Raw genomic sequence first — 21,173 nt, forward strand, 5'->3', positions numbered from 1 at the left:
ACATCATGTGTAGAAACTTATTTATTTGTACTGAATTCAGTATTACTATAGTGAAAGGTTCTGTTCAACCCAACAATAAACATTTTTCTCTAACCTGAAGTATCTAGGAAGGCAAATCGTTATGTTTTATTTGCGGGGGATTTTTGTTGCGCCAATACAGTGGAAGTAAATGGATTTCAGTGTTGAAAAATCACATATAAAAAAAAAAAAAATGTTTTACACCATTTCCAAAAACAATGTCCACCATACTCTTGATGATAACCAGACGTCGCTGTGAACACTTTTCATTGGAACTACTTGAAATAGTCTGAAAATTGTTGACAGTGTGTTCTGTGGATTATCCAGATGAGTTGAGACACTGTTTCTCTGAAGTTTCTCTCTTCTCTAAATCAGCTTCATACTTTGAACAACTGAGTCAACACAAAAGCTTCAGCCAAACATTTTTGATTATTTTACATAAGTGATTTCTACATTTATCTCTTTTGTCTACTCAAATTTGCCAAAAAAAAAAAAAAAAAGGTGATGTCATGAACTTCCATTCAGCAATCACGATTAAGCAACGTTTGAATCTAAATGTCATGGTAGTCATGGCCAGTTTGCTTATATTGCCAACACTCTCAATTCACATCTGATCAAACAACACCAGCAAAGACCTGATGAAACAGATTAGTTGAGTTTTTGAGTGTTAAACTCTTAATAAACAACACTTGAAGATGTTTTTTTAAGGTTATTTTTTTGGCATTTTTGCCTTTATTTGAAAGTTGAAAGTGCAGAGACAAGAAACGGGTAAAGAGAGGGGTATGACATGCGATAAAGGTGCATGGACTTAATCGACCTACGGATATTTCCGTTATGTCTTAACTGTCATGACGTTTTAATGTTATAATGAAATATATAAGTTTTGAAACAGGGTTTAAGGGCTTTAAATATAATTTCAAGCATTATGAGGTGTCAGCAGACACCTTAGAGACTAAATGTTCTTTAGTTATTTGGGTGAACTAACCCTTTAAAGATGCTAATAAAAGTAGCCTGCTGACCGCTCTGTGTGAAAAGGACTAAAGAGGACAGTTAATTCATGCGTGTCAGACTGTATTTAGCATGTTTAATGTATTCCCACATAGCACATGGATTGCATATGTGCCAAGTAGATTTTTGGAGCCCATACACAATTTGCCACATCTGATATATACAACATACAGTGAAGCAGCTGCTCATTATTATGGTGTTTTCAGTCACTAACAGTGTCATAATGTTTTATTGTTTTATGGGTTAAGTAATAATTAGCCTAACCAGCTGGAAGATACAATAAAAGACTTTGCAGCGGGTGATGCAGAAACGAACCATCAGTACAAACAATCTACGTATGTCACACTTAACGTTGACATTTTATCGTCCTGATGCAAAAAAAAAGCTCTAATATTTAATCATAGTGCAACATGTAATCTAGATAGTAAAAACAAAGGAATTCCTGCAGGAGTTCTGTGTCTACAACTGATGATTCAATCGTGACTTAATGTTTTTACTTCGCAGTAGAGCCTCCTGTCATTAAAAACATACCTCTACACTGTGGTGGGAAGCTTACAGGCTTTACTCGCATCCTGCTTGGACTCAGCAGCTGGACAGAAGACCTGATGTCAAAGTTTTAGTTTGAACGTGAGCCAACCAAGCTGATGTTAAAGATGCTTCACTAAATAACACACACACACCAACACACACCTTCATTCACACAAATGACCAAGCGATGACTGCTTTCTGTGGTCGCTCACTACTGTGAACTCCACAACCCAGGCGATGAGGCACGAAAACCAGCTCGTCTGCAGCCAAAGACCTGCTTCCCTCTGTGTGTGTGTGTATGTGTGTGTGTGTGTGTTTTCAGCACACTGTGTGGACTGGAACTTGTTTTGAAGGGCACAGATCACAGATTGATGATGACTTCTGGTTATCCAAACAAAAGCTGACAGCAAGCAACACTGAAAAGAACCTGTTTACCTAAAGTGTACTGTTTATTATTCTTGCACCATTTATTACCCTCCGTACAGTGAGACAACAAAAAAACAGCTATTTCATATTATTGCCTTTTCTCTCATATTATTTCTCTCATCACAGATCTTTATGTGAGGGGGTTTATATAGGCTGAAAGTAAAAATGATCACAGTGATCTTTCCAACTTTGTTTAAGTGTTTGTTCACTAAATAAATTATATTTTCTCACCACAAGTAAGATGTGTAACATATAGCATGGAACGTTTACATTTTGTCTACTGCTGTACTGTTATTATCATGGTAGCCAACATCTCTTAGTGTATTAGACCACTGATGGCAAATCAATGAGCAGGACTGCTGTATGGTAATATTGGATTTAAAAAAAAAGATTTTTGAATCAGTGCGATGATGTACCTTCATTCTTCATTTTTTAATCCACTTGGATTAGCCAAAAACAGATTAAACGTTTTCTCACAAGATGTTTCAGAGACCTTACTATATCATGATATATGTATGTTATATGTATAAAATTACACATACGTGACTAAGGATTTAATCCAAATTGCCCAATTTCCTCCAAATCTTGGGAAAAACCCCTAGTGACGTCATCAGGGTTTTCTACTGGGCTTGGAGACTAAACAATGGATATGAATGGTATTTCAGTTGTGGTGCTCAGAAAAACTAAAAAAAATAAATAAAAAAAGACATTTTAAAAACATTTGAACAAATTAAAAACAGAACTCAGAGTCAACAGTTTTTACTGGAACTATTTCTTAATAGTTCTAATGAAAACTGCTCACAGTCAGGTCTGTGGGTGATCCTGAAAAAAAGAGGAAGTTAGTTTGGGAAAGAAATTCTTTAAACTGTAGCTTTTTAATGCCGTGAGCACCACAACAAAAATCCCATACATCTCTCCATTGTATCGAGTTGAAGGCAGATATCTCAAAACCTCAGCAAATAAAAACAAAACTACTGTAACTACACAGCTAGGTTGGGGTAAGAAGGAAGCATGTAATTTAAATGGATATCAAAAGGTAAAGCTGGAAATATTCTATATTTTTGATATTATCACCAAAAGTCTAAAATCAGCAATGCATTCGTCCATCTTTCAATACTTCCTATTCCGCAGTCTGTCTGTCACTCAGCCTTAAACCCATTCGTTCCTCCTAAAGATGTAATTCTTTAAAAATGGGTCACAAACATACCTTTGTTTTATAAAAAGACTAAATAATTTCCCATAACGGCTGGGCGCTGACGTTTTCAGCTAACATTAATCATAGAGGAGTAATTAGTGCGTTTGTTGGGGACTATTTTCAACGGCGGATTAACACACATTTGGTTCACTCGTGAGTATTTACAGCAGTGGTGTGGCTCGTCATTATGTTTTTAATGGTTTTCAGACTTAAAGCTTTGATTACACAGACAATACATGTTAGCAGGATCAATTCATTATTGGTTTTGGTCTTTTTATGTTATTTTTTTTTTAACAATAATGAAAACATTGTGAAAACATAAAATATCACCAGCCTCATCCCTTAAACCAGATATATTCCAATAGATTAGATTTCCAGCCATGTGCAAAGAGTCTCACTGAAAACCAGCAGAAAGTATTCGAGGCATGCTGCTTGATTTCAGCGCTGCTCTCTTCAAAGGAACACTGTTAGATGGCGCGACGTCCCCCTTTGCTTCTCAGGTCTCGGGCAGAAGAAAGGTTGGGGTTAGGAAGGCCCTCTCCTGGGACTGAAGGCATCCACAGCATAACACACTCATGTTCCGCTATTTATCAATTGCTGTATTCATCTTTTCTGTTTCCCCATTCACACCGCTATCAGGTTGGACGTGACACCACCCCCCCTCAGAAGGTCAGGATAACCCCCACCACACACACACACGCCCATACACACCACACAGTTATCCTCTCACCCTCCTGAAAGAGATCAAAGATGCTTTCGGTCAGCAAAGAAGACAAAAGGGTGAGCTGAGGTGGTTAAAGGAGCCGATTGATCCCTCGATGTCTATTTTAACGGCCTTATGACGTTTAAGATAAATTACATTGCTGGATGTTAACATCTTATTAATTGGTGGAAGATGCAATAAAAACGTCTCTATAGACAAGTTAAATGTAGTTTTCCCAGGCATAAATCACTTTAAAGCATCAGGTTCTGTGTAATTTCTGCCTCATGTCATTGTGAAGGCATTTAGGTCGATTACAAATTAAACTAACGTCCTCACTAATCTCCTTGTTGCCAAATTAAAGGCAGGTTTTAAAATGTCTGGAAAAGTAATTCATTTTGCCAGTGTTTGAAGTTGTCTGGCACATGGCGGGTGACGATGAATTGTCCCCCAAAGAGTTAATTGATGGAGAGGAGAAACCTTCAGGGAGGGAAAAGTTCAGTTTTCTACCTCCCTGTCCTGTTTGAGGGAGATGTGAGTTGGCAGTGCAGGAGAGGCTTGAAGATTAATGTTGCAAAAGGGGGCTCTGACAGCCTTTCCGCTGGTTGCGGTTCTCTTGGGTGGCCCGATTGGTCTTGGATGTCACTTTTGCTACTTAATCTTGTGTATGTGAACCAGGGTGATTCAGAGAGGGGCTGGGGGGCTGTCCGCCGGGCAGCAACAGGAGAGACATACTGAAGAGAATGAAAGAATGTCACTCCCTCAACTTTCAACAGCTAATTTCTGTTTATTTTGTCCGAGTGGTGAAAAAAGCCATAAAAAGTATTTAATTCACTTCTCAACTTCTTTACACAGCTGGACTGTTGTTGTGCTTTCTATACATATGAAGCTGATTTTACAGTTGCAGTTTGGATGTGAAATGTTATTTAACTTGGCCAACAGGTTGTTAATGGCTGTTGAAATCAATTAAATGATGTTTATAACCTGCTAGAATTTATGGAACCAAATTAAGGCAAATATACTGCATTGGCTTATAAAATAGAATATTTTATACATTACACTGTGTACATTTTACTCTGATGTTTGTTAATAACTGCAAGTACAAATACCCACATTTACAGAAGTGTGTTTAAACTGATGCACAAAACATCAAGAATATTATCGGAGTCTTGGGTTTGAATAATTTAGTCCGTGTAAATATCACAGAGTTTAAATGAAGAGCTGGAAAAACGCTGATATAGAATAAATATGTGACACTGTCAGATGTTAGAAAGAAGTTAGAAGTTAGAAATTGAAATAGGTCAAAAAAGTATTCATTAAAGATGTGTCATCTGTTTATTATGAATGTAACGTCAATCCAAAATAATGTTTTGAAAAGAAACTACGCTTTGGGACTAAATGATGACACAGTTGTTGATCAGTGAGTCATGCTCCACGTAAAGAGAGAAAGAGCACATATTTTTTTCTTCTGGGTTTTCCTATTGGGTAATCCTATTAGAGGATGTTTAGGTTCAATCCTCAGAACAACAGTAAACAGAGGGGAAGCACTGCCATGCGATCCCAAAACACTGGACTGGAGACATAAAATATTTCTCAATTTGACAGAGAAGTGACAAATGTGTGTAAAACATGTTTGTGTTTTGAAGCTGTGGGTTTATTTAGTCATGTACGTCATCATTTGGAAGGTGATGAAATAACTAATATGTTTAATAAAAACATGGACTGAGGCTTTAATGCTGCAGATTTTTCTCTACGTTAACTCAAAATAAAAATGTTTCAGAGCCACTAATTGTCTCTAAATTGCCACAGTTTTCTGCAAAAGCTTTGGGTTTATCAGGGAAATACCTCATGCAAAAAAAGGCTCAGGTTTGTTAACATTATATTGTAAATATAACACACATACTGTACAGCATTGACCACCGTTAACATGAACTCTAGCTGCCAGTTGACCAATTGTCCAGCGAGCTCCTTCCAGCTAACCTCTCTAAGCCAATCTAAACTGGTCTCTTACTTGACCTCTCTGACTTTTAACCCTAATCCAAAACCTTAAACACTATTTCTGGCCGCAGCTCTAAGCTTATTCCCACTATCTAACCCGTGTTTGTGTTATATACACATTGCTACTCCAGCAGAGCTGACTCATCTCAGCGCCACGCTGTTCACCTTCTTCTGTCGTTATTGTTCACGCATATATCTTATCTGTGACTGACTTTGCACTTTCCTACGTGAGTCAGAGCGCGTTTCGTCATAACCGTAAGGGCAGCGTTAAATTTGCACTCTACCAAATATGGCTCAGGCAGTCGTCAAACTGCTCCGTGCCAAAACTTTGGTAAAAACACAGGTGTTCTCTCTCTGCGCAGCAACCGTGTTTACTAGACTGTCCCTGTGAAAGACTCACTTTTTCTTCTTTTTGGCTTTCACACGGAACGTTTGTATTTTGAGAACTGCAAGCTGCCCACATAGTGTCGTCACCAGAGCTGCTTTCCCCGTAAACTGTTTGGATTCAATGAGCTAATCCACCTACAGTGTTTGGCTCGTTGCCACACGGCATACCAGACAGACCATAATGTATAAAAGGAGAAAATTAGAGACAGCAATTAAATATTTACTACGTATTAGCAACTGATTAATCACCTGTGGCTTCTTATGAAACATTCACTGTCAGCTCATTACAGGGATTATCAGAGGCCAAGGCTCATAAAAACTGCGAGAAAAAAGGTCAGCTGGAGTGAATCTAACTTGTGTTAAAATAATGTCACTTGAGGCAATGTTCTGATTCGACCTCAGCTTGTGATGACCTGTCCTAATAGACCGAATATGTTCTTCCTGATGCCTGCTTCACCACCTTCTCCGAGTGCAGCCGAACCTCAGCTGTACTCTCCACATGTTCATCTGACTCTCCTGCAGAGAGAGAGGCAGTGCATGTCAGAGCCCTCCCCTTTGTTATTCCCTGTTTTTCAGCGTCGTGACAGTAAATTCTACAAAGTCCACAAAAAGGATGGTCAAAGCGTTATGTCTGTCCGTCTTCAAAGAGTTATGACAAGAGAGAGTCACTAGTAAAAAGCGAAAAGTCTGATAGCCATCAGTGGGATGGGGACTCCAGTAAACGGAGCACTGAGTCTAGACCACTCGAGACGGGCATGTTAAGGTCACGCTCATAAAAGTCCCCTAGACACGGTGCTCCTTATAGGCCTGGAGGGGAAGAGCCGGAGCAGGAATCACCTGCACAGATGGGTCAGGAGGTGCTACACTTTGAGCTGCTACTGGGCCCCATCACACGGCCTGAGAGAGCAATAGGTTTCATATGCGGCACATCGTGAATCAGGCTCAGCGTCAAATAACTCACAGTAGACTAAACTGGGCTGTGTGCGGTAGGTATGTAGGGAGGGCAGGGCAGGTATCTTCAAAACATGGACTGCAACGTGACGGAGGTGTCACCATAAAGAGGGATTTAAACTGGAGAAGAAAAATCACCGTGTGTGGCTTTGTTTTGCACCAGAGAAGTACACTCGTGACTTGTTTGGACGATCAAGAGAAGAAGGTGTGAGATTTTGAAATAGTCTCCGTATTTTGACTTAAAAATGCAACAGATCTTTCAGTGGCCACCACTAATTGACCTTTTGAAAGAATGCAACGCCTTCTCCTTGACTGACATTTGCTTTTAGCGGCTCCTGTGGGATGGGGCGGTGGGCTTGTGGAAGGCGATAGTGGGGGGAGATCCTCAGGAGATAAACCGCCATGCCCCCTGTCCCTCAGACAACAAAGAAAGTGAGTGATGTTTGTCTGAAAACCAAGAGCCGCGATCCCTCTTGTTTTGATGTGTGGGCCACCTGGGATGCGGGTCTCCATCAGCACTCGGGCCCGAGGAGAGAGGAAGAGAAACAGGACTCACACAGATCTCGTCCCCAGGACAAACAATCAGAGTGACAAGCCTGCTGGAATCCCACGGAAGTCACCCAACAGACGAGGCATTCAAACACGTAGAAAAAACAAGAGGCGTTTAGGTGGCCACAAAGGGCCAGAGTAGAATTGCACTGCATGGTTCCCTGAAGTTTTGGAAGACAAAAGTTTGAATGTTTACATCCTTTAATATCTGTAACATACAGAACCCTGAAAGGATCACGTGAGTTTCATCTCCTGTCAGACTTGCAGACGATTAAAGGATGTTTTCTCATTACTAACACAATAATAAATACCAAAATTGACTTAAAGGTTTTTAAAGGAAGGAGACTGCGAGGTAAATGGTGATTGACTGCTAATGATCACAAATCAACAGCGATCAACGTGCCATGTGGGAAATGATGTGCTTTTATTTTTAGAAATGGTTCTGAAAAGTTTTCATCGCTTTAATAGAGAATCAGAGAAATAAACATAGTTGATAAACTCGGTTCATTGTCACCTGTGAAACTTAACATTCGCTAAAGTTTACCTGCAGTGGATCAATATTAATTCCAGTTTTTCAAACCTGAATCCACTGAGATCCTGCTTCGTGAATCGGAGGTAGTGGATGGAGTTTGGGACTGCAGAGCTCACAGGTTTCAACAGGCCAAATCTGCTCCAGAATACATTTTGTCTGAGTTTACAGTTTCATTCTTACACAAAAATTAAATGCAAGTGACAGTAATAAAGGCTGGGGTTAGTGTAAGTAAGTCTTTGTCCAAATTGCAATAATTATAAAGAAATGATGGTGGTAGCTGTGTGGTTCAGTGCCCGATATCCTCAATTTCCACCTCTGATTAGATTACTGTGTTAATATGCTGCATAAGTACCTGTGCCTCGAAGGTTGTGGCGAGTTTAACATTAAGGTGAAGCAAGGTTTAAAAAGAGTTAAACTCAAATTCAAAAGAAAAAAAAAAGTGACTCATAAAACACTGTGTAGGAAAATTCAAGTGGATCAAATCAAGTTTTAATTAATGGTAACAATCATTGTGGCATGTTGCTGCAAAGTGCGCTCACTGCTTGGCAGGGGTGTAACTCGTTAAGATTCTATCAGGTTTGAGAGCCATTCATTACTTTTACAGCTCGACCACAAACCTGCAGGATCGCATGCACGACGGGAGGGATTCCTCCGCCTTCACCAGTCAGGGGCGTCAGCTCTGAGGAATCTCCTGCTGCACATCTGAAAGCACAAAGACGACGAGGAAACACCAGTATAATATTGGTGTATCGGTGAATGTTTTCAACGACACCTGTTGGTGACGTAATATTTGCAGTTAAAACAATCTTATATGAAAGTTATTTTGCTTAAGTGAGAAAACAACAGTCCATATCAGACAGGATTCAAAAAATGTTGACAAGTACTTCACTGGATTAGTTTTATTAATATTAGAACAACTAGGGCTTTTAAAATGGTATTATTTTCTAACAAGCTTTAAATCCTACAAAAGTATGTGAATATTGCCTTCAAATAATCAAAAAATGATGATTTTAGTTAACATTGGAAGTTCTAACAATGTGGTGCTCCAGTCAGAGCAGAAAGTTGGAATTATTTGCAAATACTGTTTCGTACTGATGAGGTTTTAATACCACAAAAATGCAGCTTTTTGTCCAAAGCTGATTTTCCATCATTATTAATCCATCTAATTAAAATGAAATTGATGAAAGTCCACGTACAAGACTTTGAAAGCAGCTGGAGGATTGCGGTCTCTCACCTTTTGGACAAACAAAAGTATGACTTTGTTTGTCGATTTATACAAATAAAAATATGCGGAGTCACGTTGTCAAGGAACTGCACATTTTGTGACTGTGGAACAATTGTCTCACAGCTCTGGAAATAATTATTTGGACCAGGGAACATTTCCTCACAAGCTTACATCATATCGGTGCATTTCCATCATTTGTGTTTGTTTTTCAAAGGGGCGTGTTTGTGTGTGTGTGTGTGAGTCATGGAAGCAGGACGGTGTTGAAACGACGAGGAAACACCTTGAATGTATCCAGAGATCCCGTCTGATAACCGACTGGTATCTCACACATATGACATGATTGAAAGCAGCATCCAGGCTGATTCCTGTGCTGCGTCACTTCTTGAGGACCGTTTGGAGGAGTTCCTCGCTGTGAGGGGCCGGGAACGTGGGGTGTCCTGCGTGGAGCATCGGCTGGCTGTGGGAGGCAGAGAGCAGGGGTACAAGGCCCAGATGGATGTCAGGGCAACATCTGTTCAACCTCCTGGCTCGGTCTTATCAGCTGAAACGCTGCCACACACACTGGACGGGAGAGCGAGAAGACAGAGAAAATGGCATTCTTTGCAGAGTTTAAGAAAACATGCCTGCTTTTGTTTGTCTTGTAAACGAAAGTTAGGTTCCCTGTCGGGTCGCGCATTTGCATTTCACAAAGCTCACAGGCTTCATCTGGTTGTGTGTGATCGCATTTGTTTATACTTCTGGTAGGTCGTTATACTGTGTGTGGCACATTTTTGACCCCATTGTTTGATGCTACAAACACCAAAATATTTCAAAACCCACTGAATCAAGCAGATATTAATGCTTACCAACCATAATTGACATTTTAATGTGCATCGATTAAATTGCTAAAATCCAGCTTTAAATAAAATAGAATGTTTTCTGTCATGATGTAAAATCAACCGTTTGCCATTTAATACAGATTAAAATTCTAAAACATTCAAAAATACCTAATTTGATGTTGGACATTTGATGTTATGATGCAAACACCTTTTCTTTTGTTTTTGTTGATATTTCACTTTCGTGCAACATTAAATATCTGGCTTCATCAAACCTGATATGTCCATCATGAGATTCTACTTCAAACACAAAAAAAATGAATGAATTATGTATAAACTGTCTTCTTAATGATAAAAAACCCCCCAAAAACAGATTTCTATAGTCAGATTACTTCTTACTCTGTACAACTGTGAGTATTAATATGTTTGAATCCAATCCAATGATGGAAAATTTGCAGTGTTCTCATTTACTGTGATGTGTGTGTGTCCTGTACACACTGTAACCAGGTTGTACATGCAGAGAAGACCACTAATGACGTGAATGCAGAGCTTTTGATGTCAGAAAATCAAAACCAAAAAAAAAAAACCCAAAGTGATACATAAACTATGATGGAGGATGCAGATAAGCAGAATTATTTGTGGCTGGCAAAGCTTTGCACTCTATTGTGTGCTGTCAGCTCAATTTGCTTTTATGTACCATCTTTCTCAGTCCTCTACATGTCATATCTTCAGTATCTTCAAAGAATTGTTCTGGCATTTTTGTATATTTCACGATTTTGTTACAAATCACAACTTCACTTTATATTACTGCCAACAATTAGGTTTGGCACAGTTAGATTTCTTTAAGTGTTTTTCCTGCCTTCCAGGCAGACATTAATTATCATTCATTTTAGTGAATTATAAAAATCAACTTGCAGAGACTTGAAGCTTGCTTAAGATACTGTATCCATCACAGTAAACATCATGTCTCTGTTATTGTTTCATGGTGCTGCCATTGTGTGCACAGACTGATAAGAAAAGTCTGGACTGCGTTAGCACACTATAACAATAATGTAACTTTGCAGCTGCTTATCTGTCAGCCACACTGCAGTTCTGCCGCCAACAAGGGCACGAGAAACTCCCTGAGCACTTCAGACAGACACCAGCAATTAAACAGGTAAAGCATGTAAAGGTTCAGTGTGGGAGGACTGGCTGCATCTTTTTCAGGGGAATAAAATCAACTGTACAGACAGAGAGAGAGAGTGAGGAGGAGTGAAAGAGAGAGGTCCCCCGTCTCTCTGTTTTCTCCCAGGAGGGCTGCTTCGCTGAGGTCCTGGCCTCTTCCTTTCCCCTGGGCACCCTGGATGCCCATGCTGAGGGAGGGCTCCTTTGGCGTGACCAAAGGGAAGCAGAGCGAGTAAGAGAGAGACAGAGTTGGAGAGAACCTGAGAGGAAAAAAAAAAAGAAAGTGGTAAGGAAAGAGAGATAGAGAGGACTCAAAAAACAGGGAGAAAGTGAGAGCGACAGGGAGAAAAAGGGGGAGCGAGACGAGCGCAGCAGCCCATGGTTTGTCTCAGGGCAGCAGCTTCCAGAGCTGGTGTGCAGCAGACTGAAGAGAAGCACGTCTGCCCCAGAGGCAGAGACTGGAAAACAGGATCAAAGAGTCGCCAGGGCAACCTGCATGACACACATTGTATTAAAGCCACACGGTTAATTTGAAAGAGAGGGAAGAAGGGCAAAAGGAGAAGAAAAGGGGAGGCAGAGGTAGCACAGAGTAGAGTATATTTATCAGGAACTCCTGTCTCACTTGGTTAACTTTCCACTCAAAACTTTCTTCAACTGCTCTACTTTGACTTTGAGCGTTTTTCTTTAAACTTTGGCTCGACCTCCACTGGCTGGTCTGCCTTTTCCCGATTATCCTCCAGCATCTCAGATTTCCACAGGTCACCTTAAATCACAAATCAGAGACATTGTGAAGAAAATGTTTCCAGAAGGGTAGACAAACATCCAGCTCATCACGCATTTCATACTGATGCAAACAGCATGAATATTCACATAAAACAGCCAAAAAAAGCCAATCCAGTCCCAGAAATTCAAACCTAATTTAGCTGAATTTCTAGATTTACAAACAGATAAAATGACAAACATGAGCTAAACAGTTCAAGGATTGTTCTGTAAAGGCAGAATACAGATATTATTTATAATGCTTAACAAACCTACAAACTATCATCCATACTGTCATTTACACATTAAGATAAAGAAGCATTATGGCTTCCTATGTTCCACTAAGTGATGTAAATATAAAAAAATATTTTACTACAACATTGTAACAAGCAAAAGTAATCAGAATATGAATAACAACTAAGACAATTTTTTGATTTTTAAAACTTTAATTGCCATTATAGACAAAACTCATGATTGAAAAAAAACAAAAAAAAACAAACAAAAATACATTAAAACAACAACAAGAACAAAAAAAAAAAAAAAAACCGCATTGAATGTTTTAAAACCTAAGTTCAAGCAGATATGCGAAGTCCAGCACTGGTATAGTTGCTAATCGACAGATTTATTTTGTAAGTGACTGAATGCACCAAGCCACGTAGATTACAAAAGAAGGTAGACCGTATGTCAGGTACAAAAAGTGATTCCATTTCTAAAAACCTGACCAAATACTGAACAAAACAACAACAGAAATACAAAGCACACATGGAGGAGGTGTGTGCGTCCGCCGTTACTGAAGCACATTTTGGGGACGACCACACACACACACCTGTGGCACACTGAACAGGACTCGTTTCAGAGGTGTGGAGTCCACATGAGGGCATCTGGGATAAAAACCACACTGAGCAGTAATTCAGCTGGAGTGGAGTGGAGTGGAGTGGAGGGGCAGTCTTGGTTGGGACTGGTAGGGATGAAGTGGGGCGGGGGGTCCGCGATAAACAGCAGACAGGGAGGGGTCTTCACAGACAGTTGGAAGGCATTAGGGTGTCGGACAGGGACTTGTCAGATGCAGCTGTTGCTGTGGCTGATTGATAGAGTTTGTATTCCACCCTGATGGGAAACTGGAGTCGCAAGCCAGTGCCGAGAGGGATTATGCCAGATAAAATAAAAAAAAAAATGTAGAAAAAACAAACAACACTTTTGCTAAAACACTGAAATGAAACTAATTCCATCACATTTTTTTTCAACTTGCGAAATACATCCAGCCCGGTCAATCAACACTTTTTTGATTTATTTGTTCATTGATTTGAGAGAATTGAAAGTGTGGTATGATAATATAAAAAAAAATCATTGTAATCCGAATGTAGCTCTACAAGGTTAACATACAGAGCTATAAAATATATCCTAAGATGCACATTTATAAAAGCATTCAGACTTGTTCCCACTTACTCCGAATGGACTCTCCATTAAGTCGCCTAGCACTTAGTCACATGATTAGTAGTACGTCTGTATGGCCACACAGGAGGGTACACAGCATTATGCTTGTTTGCATGTACTGTACAAAATACTCCATGAGATACTCAGACTACAATATTCAGATTAGATATTCAGACATGGTGTGACACACCGATATGTAACTACTGTACATAACACAAGGCTTTGGACTATGCACTCCAATCACACAACGACATTCGTTGTTAGCAAGTCAAAAGGAGAAGCACACTTGACAGCCGTACAGTACTTCTCAGTGGAAAGAACATCAACCGTGCTCACCCATACATCCGCTAAAGTAATTAGTGGAGATGTTAAACATATCTACAGACGACCTAGGCTCCACTTTGTGTGTGTGTGTGTGTGTGTGTGTGTGTGTGTGTGTAAGAGTGAGAATGTATGTGTTAGTGTCCAATGATGACTGAAGGAATGCCATGTATCCCAAATGCCACTGGTTTTATCACAATGGCACAAACAGTAGTAAACAAGATTTCCATTTCCAGCAAAGTTCAATGATTTTTTTCTTTTCTTGACAAACTGCTTTACGTCAGACAGGTTTAATGGCGGCTCTCCTCTGTCAGGTTGTAGTGGCTGACTGTTGCTTGTGCACACTCCTCCAATTTGAAAAATGAGAGCACAGTGAAGGGAGAATAACATACAATACACATCTCAAAGAGAGAGGCCGACATCTGCTGTGTTTGCTTGTGTGTACATGTTTGTGTCTGTGGGTGAAGTGTGTGTACGTGGGCACCAGCAGGATGTGGTGTTTCCTTCTCGTTAGATGCTAATGTCTCTTAGCATTAGCAGCATTAGCATCAAATCCTTGCAGGCTCTGTGTCTTTGTCCTCCAACAGGCAAATGAACTGACCGAAGCTCTCTTTCACTGCCTCCATGTTGTCGGTGGTGCTGCCTTCGAGGATCCAGCGCTTCCCCCTGGCCAGCGGCTCCAACTCGAAGTACTTCTTGACCTGTCGGCAAAAACATACAATTTGGTCAGTCGGAACATTCACTGTCACTCCAGACATTCAGAAATTATCAAATTAAGTATATATAAGGCTTCTGTTCGACACCTACAGAACTTATTTTCACACTGACACATTCTTCTTAACATCACTTGTCTGAAACCATATGCATTAATGACCAATAGTCTGTACACTGTCGTCTCAAATGAACACTACACCATGTGATTTCAGTTATTAAGTGACCTTAAATCATTTGAGAGGACAGTTTAATCTTGCAAATTCTGCAGATTATTGGACCTCCATGGTAAACCTTTGGGGTGTCTTTAGACCAGTATGTGGTCAGTATATAACTCGGCCAAATAGAAATGAGGACCAGGTTATCATTTTGTAATTCTACCTTGGTTTAAATGTTAGAAAATCCTGGCTTTACTGTTGCATTGCAGTTTTCACAGGCCACAGTCTCTGTCCTCTGAGGCCAAGAATATTAAAAAGTAAAAAAAAAAAAAAAAAAAAAAGGGGGGTGAGGGGGGATAACCTTGTGTCTCATCCCTATCCACACACTGCAATTAGTTTTCCATGGACAATGTGTTTTCTTCACATAATCACTCACAAACACATGAGGTCACAGCCGTGAAAATGTCCAAATAACCAATGTACAAAATTTAAGAAAAATAAATAAATAAATAAAACTAAATGAAATAAAAAAAATATTCTTCTTGTCTGAGAAACATGTGGCTTATTGAATTGGCACTGCTCTTTGTAACAGTTGATTATAAAGTTCATATGTTGGCTTTTGGCAGCTCGTGACAGTTGGTTGCAGTGATGTTGGATGGGGGGGGGGGGGAGAACCAGAACCAGCTGTTTCGTAAAAACAAATCTCAGCAGAGGGAAACAATGTCTTAGACCTCCACTGGAGGTACTGCAGGTTGTTAGGGTTTCTGACATTTTCAAGCTGAGAGTAATGGAAGCAATTTCGCTTGCCCGATGTGAACGAAGTTCACCCATCTCCTCCTGTTTGTCTGACAGCCAGTGAAGAATGTACAAAGACAAATGTGTACCGTCAGCAGCTCTGAAAGCAATCTGAAGTGCCGCTAATGTCCCTGATGCAATAAAGCTGCAAAACTTCCCACCATACAAAATGTTTGCTTGTTGGTAAAAGGTTTAAAGAAATATATCTATCCCATTGATCAATAATTTCATCATAGTTTAGTTAAAATACCCACAATTTCTATGCAATGGTGATACAAAATTTGAAATCAAAATATGATCATATATATCAAAACCAGACTTGTTTTTTAACAGTTTATTATACTAATTACTATGATCAGTTTGCACATTTAAGGACACAGGCTGAGGTGAGGAGGTGACATTCATCAATCACTGCAGAAATAGCATTGCTGAGGAGACATTATAATACCGACTTCAACAATGCTAATTTTAATCACAACTTGTTTAGTTTTAAGATGTTTTTTCTACATATTTCTGCAAATAAAAAAACAAAGATTGGTGACTGAACAAATCTTTAAAATAACAGATAAGCTTAGTATTCTGAATAGGTCTTTGCCAATGCAAGAAGACAAATAGATTTGTGCACCCTGGAAACACCACCAAATCCACACCGGTGCCCGTCACACAGTCAAATGACTTTTCAACTTCAAGTGAAATTGCTTTTGTCTAGACCGTGCTGGGCTGTCTAGCTGTGCCATGGTGTGTGGCATGAAGAGGATGGGGAGGAGGAGGAGGGGGGGGGGTATTCTTTGTGTCTGCTCAAATCCAGCCAGCCATGCCAGTGAGTGGGAGAGTGAGCGCTGTCTCTGCCCCCCTGAGCCGAGTCTCTGTCCGGGTGTAATGTGAGTTTAATGACAGATTAAGTCACCTCAGCCGCGTTTGGCTCAGAGGCCTGGCTAGAAAGCCGAGCGGACCCAAACAGTGTTAACAAATCTGTCTGGGTAACTTGAGCTGCCCTAGTCCAGGCACTAGATCCAGACCTAGACTGCAGACGATGCGGCTGGCTGCCTGTCTGGCTGGCTGGCTCACTTGTCTGCCTGTAGCCAAGGCCCTCTTCTGGAAGACCCTGGCCCCTGCACTGGCAGACAGTCAAAAGGCCAGCAGTGACCTCTGTGCAAGTGCAGACAGGCTCAAGCTTCTTTCACTTCCCTTCCTTACCTCACAGGCCACAAGAACATACCCAAGGGCATCTCACAGAGCGGCAAATGCCTTCTTTAGCACTATGCACCAGACAACTGATCTTACCAACGAAACCAGTTGACTTATTATGTTCTCAGTGCAGTTTACAGTTGGGCACGCACAACAACACGAGTAGTATAAGATACCAAAGAATTCCCCATTTATATGATACCTAATTGGTATAAACCCCTTCATACCAGGGACATTTCATTGACACTGTTCATCCAATCCAAAGATTTTAATCAGACAACAGACGGAGAGGAAGACACTGCTTTAGTGTTATATGACTGAAGGAACCCCATGACCTAACGGCTGGGTGCATCCACATTGGCAGTCAGCAGTATGGCCCAAACCAGTTTCTCTGAGATTAAGTCCTCCTAAGCGCACTTATGCTTGCTTAAGGAATTGCGTGAGGCAGTGGGAAGGGTAAGCCACACAAGACGTGGTTGCCAGATGGCTCCTAGGATGACCACTGGGTCATCCAGTCTAGCTTCTTCTAGGTCATACAGACCGGGGGCCTCGCCTTGTGCAGTGGAGAAAGCGGCTTATACATGCATAAGGGTGTCAAAAAATCTTTAATCACCTGTGTCTGTGTCAACTGTATTCCCTCTGCTGGAATCCAGCCACACTGGCCACAGGGGTATACTGTTGTGGGGAAAGCTGTACAGCTCAGTAAAGCAGAACTCTTTGGCAACAGGCCTGAATAGTTACAGTGAGTTCTGAGTCTGACTAGTTGTGCAGAGTGGACAGTGCAATGACTGAGAACTTGCATAGGCTGGATTTTATGTTGAATTTTTATTACGTCAGTTCTTTATTCCCAGACAGTTGTCATCAGCATTCCTGTTTTATTCTATTTCCAGAATAACTGATCAACATGAGATTTGTAACCATTTTGTGCAAGGTGGAAGAGGTCCATTTCTCCTTATACAGTATATTATATGTTTAAAGGAAAATCCAGAGTATTCAACAAAATGAAGATAGCAGTTTTATCAAACTGAGGATCAGGCATATAACACATTTGTTGAACCCTGTTTTCACCTCCTAAATATGAAAAGATGATACCTGTGAAGGCACTAAGCTAAAAGTAATGCTAACAATGCCGCAAAATTCTGTAGGAAGAGCATCGCTGCAAGGCCAAGAGGCTTCATAGCAATGTAGTTTTGCTGTGAGAGGTCCAGGGCTTCAGTGGTGAGAAATTCTGATAAATGTCCTCTCAATTAAGTCTAGAGGCCAAACTTTGTGATGTATGCAAAATGGAGGTTGATGGTGGATTGAAGTACTTCTAAGATACAAAATAACACCAAAAAACTACAACTCTGTGTGACAAATGATCAAATTCTGGAGATTTTTTTAAAGTAACATATCAAAAGCTGGTTGTCAGCATCAATATCTGACATGCTTTTGCACCAAGGAGGTAAATGTTTTAGTGGAAAACATTTGTAAAAATAATGGCTTTCAGTTGCGGCACATTTAACAATAACTTACAGATACAGTAAGTGTAACAGTTAGTGAGATTTGATGATAAATGGACTGATGATGGATGGTATAATTTGATATAATATATTATGGTATGCTCATGATTTGATGAATGAGAGATGAGGGACATGTTGGTCAAGGAGGGAAAATGTACATAAAGTAATTTCTAGGTACGTTTCTTTAATCACTACTGGAAATCAGTATCTAGGCTATTAGTGGAAAAATCAGCTTCAATAAGACAGCAAGGTCAACAAAACTGTAATCTTCCCCTGGAAAGAATCAGATTTTTCCAACTTCAATCGAAAATTTCACATGTTGATTAAAACAATATGACAATTCAGCAGTCATAGTTGGGCTGATTTTCACTGTAGACCTGAGTGAGAATACATGAAGGCTGAAAATGAGTCTGGAGGAAATGCCACATCATTATAAATACTGTACAACGTCAGGTTTGACAATTATCCAGTGTATGCAGGGAATGGCTGTACAGCTAGTCAGCTAAGCTTAAGCTCCAACTCTGGCAAGCCTTCTTCAGGCTTCTTAAGATGGCGGATGGGCATGCATGGCACCCGGCTGCTCTCTGGTCACTGCCAGATTACTACATGTGATGGTCACTGTTGGCACCGTGTCAAGTCAAGAGGATATCCTGTCAGTCTTGGCGGCTGTCTACTGCCAGCAGAGCCCTGCTCTGGCCTCCTGACCAATGAAACACACTAGGGAGGCAGACAGGGGTGGAAAAAAAAAAGACAGACTGGATGACAGAGAAGAGAAAGATGCCTGAGGCCAAGTTCTAGTCATGGAGGTGCGCAATGTTGGCTACTAAGAACATGTCAGAAAACCCCCCTGACAAATTTATATCCCTCACAAATTTATATTGTCTGTTTGGCAGTGGTGTTCAGTTTGATAATAAAACTGAGGATTCAAACCAGAGAGCAGGTGTATTGTGCCCAAATGTCTATCTTATTAAATGATGGCCTGTATTTAAGAACAAAAAGAAAACAAAAATCAGTACAATTACAACCTAAGCTGAAGTAAATATTTATACCTATTTACGCTCATAGTTAGAGCTGCAGTCTATCCCAACATGCACTGTGCAACAGGTTTCCAGTCCACAGTTCCAGTGTAGCAACTAATTTATAGTTTAGCCTAAGAATTGTTGTTGTACCACCAGCATCATGAATAAAACAGCTTCAAAGATGACAAGCCACCTATTCTTAAAATTGTACATGTATCTGTAAATTAAAATGCTGAGAGAAACAGACTGTAAAACAAAAGATGATATTAAAAAAATCCTAATACGACCCATCTTTGTTGCAGTGTTTGCAATGATGATTTACTGACTTCAAAATTGAAGTTATTTTTCATAGTGTTATCATTATCTGTATTCTGGATACCCAAGATATAGTGTGTATCTGTACCCTGTGTGTTTCCTACAGTCATTTTTGCAGTTAAGTTTGTGCCATTCAGTAATTAGGGTTAAGTGCCTTTCTCTAGGGTGCAATGGCACAGGTCCAAGGCAACAGAGTACACTCAGTTAACATGCCATGTTCATGATCTTCCTGATAGAAAGACTGGTCATATTTGACAAACATAGTTGGAAAATCTAAAGTCAGGTCTAGCATTCTTGCAGAGGTTAACAGCAAAGCCAGATGGAACACATGCAGGTATGTTGGATACTCTCCTGAAGCAGATCAGTATCATAAAATAAAGTTAAATGACCTGCGCTGTCAACTAGGTCTGGGCAATAAAACAATAGCAAAATGTACCAGTGATAGACACTTCATCGATAGCAATAAAAAAATAGTTTGATAGAATGTTCGATAGTTTCACTTAAATGCATTAAATGCAAACTGCCATGAAAGCACATAACGAATACGCAAAGTTCGGTTGCATGAACAAACTCCAAGCGTGCTCCCTTCCCTGGCTTATAAACAGCCTTCATCATATCCCTTAATAATGGAGCGTGCTACAAGTGACACGCAAACAAGCCAATCATTTAACAGGTTTGTTGTTCAGTTGCACCATCGACGTGTGACACAACAACAGAAACAGAGTGGAGCGAGAAAATGAGTGCAGACAGTGAAGAAACTGTTGATAAAAAAAAGGACAGGTCAGCTCGCCAGTTCTTTGGGTTAAATTCAAAAGAAAGAGGTTAAATTCAACCTTTTTTCTCCTGATCTTTATTAAAAATAGGTCATTAAAAACTATCAATAATTCAATATCAATCAGTCAATCAATATTGAGTGAAATGAATCATGTTATCGTGATAAATCTTTCAGCTATATCACCCAGCTCTACTGTCAACTCTCAGTTTCTCATCTAGGGCAAGTTTCTTTGTTGAGTCTCGCTCTCGTAGTTGCCTCAGGTTCTAAAAGTCTGAGAAAAATATCGAAACTAAATTCAATAATATCAAATAATACTAATAATCTCTTCCTGTTTAAGTAATAAGATCATAAAAGGAAGAACAGGAAATGTTCACTTGAGAAGATTTTGCCTTTCAGCCATGCGTTAAAAAGCCAAAACATAAAGAGAAGCTGATAAAAGGCTTGCTCAAACAGATAAGTTATTCTTCAAACACTGCTTTCCTGCAGGCAACTATCAAAACTCCTCTGTGGGGCAACGAGAGCTTTACTCAATAAACTCATTGGAGAACTGATGATTTCAGCCTTGAGGTTTTCATTTGGATAAACTTCAGCAGGGGCCCTTTTTCAACAAAAATAACATCCTTTGTTCAAAGGATACTTAAGAGCATGTGTGCATAAAGCGACCTATGGGGGAGGCAGCAGAAAGTGACCAAAGCACGTC

General features: G+C 40.1%; 1 protein-coding gene across 3 annotated transcripts in view; it reads right to left on the reverse strand.

The window, feature by feature from the left end:
* Positions 1 to 12,687: 12,687 nt before the first annotated feature.
* The window catches only part of arl15a (ADP-ribosylation factor-like 15a), a 122,096-nt gene continuing 113,610 nt past the window's right edge, over positions 12,688 to 21,173 (reverse strand). For 2 of the 3 annotated variants that reach the window (XM_044376558.1, XM_044376549.1), the window contains exon 5: positions 12,688 to 14,711. In XM_044376558.1, coding sequence (XP_044232493.1) covers positions 14,559 to 14,711 — 153 coding nt within the window. In that variant the 3' untranslated portion in view covers positions 12,688 to 14,558. The remainder of the gene's footprint in view (positions 14,712 to 21,173) is intronic. The other variant, XM_044376567.1, reaches the window with a different exon arrangement.

This window comes from Thunnus albacares, chromosome 2, assembly GCF_914725855.1.
Source record: "Thunnus albacares chromosome 2, fThuAlb1.1, whole genome shotgun sequence".
Lineage (NCBI taxonomy): Eukaryota > Metazoa > Chordata > Actinopteri > Scombriformes > Scombridae > Thunnus > Thunnus albacares.